The sequence below is a fragment of the Centruroides sculpturatus genome, unplaced genomic scaffold, assembly GCF_000671375.1.
Source record: "Centruroides sculpturatus isolate CEXI.00-Female unplaced genomic scaffold, Cexi_2.0 scaffold4959, whole genome shotgun sequence".
NCBI lineage: Eukaryota > Metazoa > Arthropoda > Arachnida > Scorpiones > Buthidae > Centruroides > Centruroides sculpturatus.
In genome coordinates, this window is record NW_019389080.1 from 1 (window position 1) to 5311 (window position 5311).

Below are 5311 nucleotides of genomic sequence, written 5' to 3' on the forward strand. Positions count from 1 at the left end.
AACAAATTTAATACTATTTGTTTATCCGAGCTCCTCAGCGATTTTCCTTGCCGATGTTTAATCATATTTACATTCAAGTTTACCATCTTTGTAATTCAACAACACAATTTGAAATAACGGTAGTTATTGCAATGAATGGAAAAAGAAACAAAAACATTATAGTGCGCATGACCGGAAAAAGTTTATTTCTAATGATTCAGAATGTGCAAATATTTATTAAAATAACAACTTAACAAATATGAAATAATAACATTTATAATCATTGCTAAGTGAATAGCATTTCATTAATGATTTTATAAATAACGAAGAACTATTTTCTGCGGACGAATGAGATGCAATACGATTTTTAATTGATGGACATGGGTTTAAACCAATAAACAAAGGGAGGTGTGTCTTAGTTTGTTTACAGTAGCTGCCAAGTTAGGATAAATAGACTATAGTTACCTAAAGAAGCAGTTTTTTTTTTCTTTGTTGGAAGAAAATTCCAACTTTTAAAGTTTGAATTTTCTTGTCATTGAGCAGATCAGTAATAAAATTAACGTATCTAAAATACAGTATTGATTTTAATAAAATGTTTGTATGTGAATAAAACTTATTAAATATTTTAATGACTTTTATTACCTAATAATTTTGTTATCCATTTTGACAATTGAAAGGAATGTAGATAATCAATAATGAAACCAATGCTTTTCTTTCCTAAAAAAAATTATTGTTGGTACATACATGTATGTGGTGGCTGAACATGTAAAATTTTTTAAATTAACATTTGCTAGCACTACATACTGGCTATAGATACTTTTGTGCTATCTGCCACTTGCACATTGTCTCAAAAATAATCCTGAATAATCTATTATAAATAAATACAGAGAATTATAATTTATTTATAGATAAAATTTTAAACTTGTATCACTATTAAATCTCAATTTTTAATATTTGATATATTTTTAATTCTCATTAAATTGTGTATAAATTTGAATCAGTTTATCAAATATTTTTATCATTGTATTTTGTCAAGTATTACTTGTCTTCAAATAAACCGAACACCAACTTTTTCATATGCCTTTTTAAAATATTCTCTTCCTAAAATATATTTAAGATTAAAATATACACACACTCACACTCTTAGCATACTACATATATTTTGTTGAATACTTTAGTTACAAGTTTCAGTTAACAAAATCAAACTATAACAACTTAACCCATAATAAACATTTTTATAATGTAATTAATTTATCCAAAAATGCTGAAAAATTATTGCAAAGATAAAATACAAATTAAAGCAAACAATCGCAACATTACACAATACTAGAATAATTAGTTTTTAATCACATTTATCTCACATTACAGAATGCAGCAATATTAAATATTGTATAGTATTTCATAATATACAATGATATGAATTACAGAAAAAATTAAATTTATATGTTATATCTTACAGGGGAATGTAGGTGATTCCAGAGCAGTAGCATCAGTTGGTGGTAGGGTACAGCAACTTTCTTTTGACCATAAACCAAGCAATGAGAGCGAGACAAAACGTATAATTGCAGCAGGAGGATGGGTAGAATTTAATAGAGTAAATGGTGAGTTTTTTATTTGTATTTTGTAACAATAATTAAATAGTGCCATTATGCCAAGCACTCTTACAATTCTTACAAACGTATTTGTGCAACAGCATATAAATCCAATAACTTAAAATTGATTTTTCTTAAAAATGCTTATGGTTGAGGATTTTTGACTACTATGTATAGTTTAATTTCACACAGTTTTATTTAAAACATGAAATACTTAAGGAAATGCAAACAAATAATTACATAACTTTTATCAGGTGTGTATTTGTTTGCATCATTACAATATCAGACTCAGTAAGCACAGTTAATATTTCAATAATATAATAATCTTACTTTATTATTCAAATTTTCTACTTTCTTGCCATTCAAATTAATGCTCCTGGAGTGCAAATTTTTAGAATATGTAAAGTTTGTTGGTCAATATCTATTCAAACAAATCTGAAACATTATTTAATAAGATATTTTTTTGTGAAAGATATAAAACACCTCTGTAAACATAAAAAATAGAAATGAAACAAGAACAATAATAATAATAATAATTGGTAGTAGTAATAAAATATGACGAGTATTGAATAAAACAATTTTTTGGATCAATTCAATGCTTCCAATAATGAATATTTACTTCCTGAAATAAATACCCATTATTGGGTGTGTTCTAAAGTTCTAATGAAAAAAAAAACTGAATAGTAGAGAAATTGTAATTTTATGAGAAAAAAATAATTGTCTAACATTTTTAGTCCTTAGTAGTGTGTGTTGCATATTAAAAATAATTTTATTTTTTAATACAAATGTTGTTATATTTATAATAGTGTTATATTTTTAAATTTTAAATTATTTATAGGTAATCTAGCACTTTCACGTGCACTTGGAGATTTTGTATTTAAGAAGAATGATAAAAAGCCTCCTGAAGAACAGATAGTCACTGGTTAGAGTTATTTTAAAATTTGTTAGAATTGTCATCATTTGTTGAAATAACAATTAATTGAAAAATTTTTTTAGCTTATCCTGATGTAGTAGTTAGAGAAGTCACTCCAGATCACGAATTTATTGTTCTTGCATGTGATGGTATTTGGGATGTACTATCAAATGAAGATGTTGTTGATTTCATCCGTTCTAGAGTAGCTGCTAAAATGGAACCTGAACAAGTAAATTCTTTCAATTGTTAGATTATAATTGTACATATTATGATTTATTTCAAAATAATTTATTTACATAAAATAATTGCAATTTTTCATAATTATTTAAATAATTAAGTGTTTATATTACACTATAATATTAAATGAATAGCTGAATTCCTTTATTTGGCTGCTTAAAGCTAATTAATTTATATAGAGACTTTAAATATCCCAAAAAGGGAATTTGGTTGTTCATTTGATATATAAAGTAATTACTGAGTTAACTGTATTTGCTACTATAATACTACTATTCTTCATTATTTTTGTGTTTTCATTTAAAACCTCCAATACTAGTTTTAAAAATAAATTATTGCTGCTTTTAATAAAAAGTTGTTTATATAATATTGCTAAAATATTTTTATTTAAGTATATGATTTATTTAATACATTAATTAATTTTACTATACAAATTAAGACTAGGTGGGATAACTGTATCCATTGGATAACTGTGCCTTTTTTGTAATATCTCACCAGCCAATCTAAATTAATCTGATATCAATGAATCAATGTTATCTCGCGAGTACAAATATTGATAGTATTTGAGCTGGTTTTATACATGGCTACTTCCATGGTTGCAACAGTGAGAAGTCTGGATAAGGTTTTTTTATTTGACAAGATGCAAGTAAATAAGTTTTTTTTTTAATTTAAAATCTAGTAATTGTAATTTTGAGACACAATTTATATTTATATGAATACTGTTCTACAGTATTCATATAAATATAGGTTTCCAACTTGTGTTCCACAGAACCACAATAAAATCTGTTTTCTAGTGATGTATGGATGTATGAATGTGCCAATGCAGATTTGGGATGTGAGATGTAATTGTTGTAGTCTCAGATTCAGTCCTTTATGACATCTTATACATATGCTAGAAGTTTTTATATATTTATAAACAGTGGGGACTGATTTATCATAACAATAAACTGAAATCATGATATAATGTTTGACAAGATAATTAAAACCATAAAAATGGTAAAATTTAACCTAAAGCTAGAGAATCATTAAAAAAATATAACCTTAAAAGTATCTAACTTATAAATAATACAATTGTTAAATATAATTTAATTCATCAATATCAGCAGCACAAGACTATTGAATCTAATGAAGGGAATGGCCAGTCAGATGCTCAATAGTACTGTACACACTATGATACTAGTGTGTACTATACAGTACATACACTAGATGTGACACTAGTCTGATATGAGTGTCCCATCTAGTCAAAGGGTTAATGTCCCATCATCTATAATTTCTTGTAGTGCAATAGTACATCTTACAAGCAGGCATATAAGTCAAGGATCATTAGATTTTGCAATCATTTTGTGATATTTTAAGTATTTCTCATATAAAAATGTAGTGGAAATTTGTATAAATTTACAGTGTTTTTAGTATTTGTGTACCCCAAATTAAAAATCATGGAGCATTGGCTGAGAGAAGAGCTTTGAAAAAAACTGTAGCAAGTACTTCAAATATTTCTAGTGACAAGGAGACTGGAAAGATGGATACAAATGAAAGTCTAAATTCAGTCATTAGCACTGTTTAAAATATTGAAAAACCCTTCACATTAATGACCGGTTTAAATTAAGTGATATTTGCTTTCCATTATTCGATTAATCTGTTTTTTTCAATAAATTGTTTGTATTTGCTGTTTTATCTATAATCATTAAAAATTGTCAGGGTTCAACATTTTTTACTATGATGAGAAAGGTTCTGCGATAAAAATTAGTTTGAAACCACTGCCTGTAGAATGATAGGTGAAAGTACTGTTTGTGAAGTTTTTTGTCCCTGTGTTTTGTTTTCTCGTGATAAGTCTGGATGCATTTATTCCATGAAATTTCAATAGTTCAGTTATGGGGGAATTTACCCCTTTATGCTCTATATATACTGTATCTACACAGATTCCTTTAGATAAATGTGTGGCAGAAGAAAGCACTACACAGTGCTTTCTTGATTATTTCATCATCATGAAGTTTCCAAAAAAGTAAGTGTTTGACATTGTTGGACAAGTTGTCAGTATCAATTTTGATCAAAAGTTTATGCACCTTGTCAAGAAGAAATTTAGGAGAACACTTGTTTTCCATTTGCCATTTGTGGAAGATTATGCAGACATTTTTCTCCAAGACATTGTCAAGTCTCTTGACAAAGCATGACATGTTAGATGTTTAGTTTCTTTTACAATTTAAAGTCTCATTATAATCTGGAATAAGGTGCTTCAAAAGTTGTTCAAAATGTTCTTTTCAAGAGAAAGTTATTCTCAAGCAATTTCATCTTGTTTTTTTAAATCACTTTACATTTCTGTTGTAATTAGAGACCTAAATTAAAAATAAATACAGTAGAGCATCGTTTATCCGAAGGAATTCCAGTCGACAAATTTAAATTTTCGCCAGTGCTGTGGCACTGTAATCTTTGGCTGTCTTTGGCTACTCAAATATTTTACGTTTTTGATACTAAATTAACTTCTGAAGTATAATTTTTTATTGTTTTTATATTTTTCAATATATTTATTTTGTTTGTACAAAATAAAAAAATAATTTTTAACGATACAATAGTCTTCGTTAGGCTTAACATCGAC

General features: G+C 26.8%; 1 protein-coding gene across 1 annotated transcript; it reads left to right on the forward strand.

Annotated features, from left to right (window-relative positions):
* Positions 1-1406: 1406 nt before the first annotated feature.
* LOC111617160 (probable protein phosphatase 2C T23F11.1) lies at positions 1407-2749 on the forward strand (the record flags this gene model as incomplete). The annotated part of the gene is made up of 3 exons (XM_023358491.1): positions 1407-1580; positions 2410-2493; positions 2568-2749. Coding segments are annotated over 3 exons (425 nt in total), but the record flags the coding sequence as incomplete, so codon positions are not given.
* Between the last annotated feature and the right edge of the window lie 2562 nt (positions 2750-5311).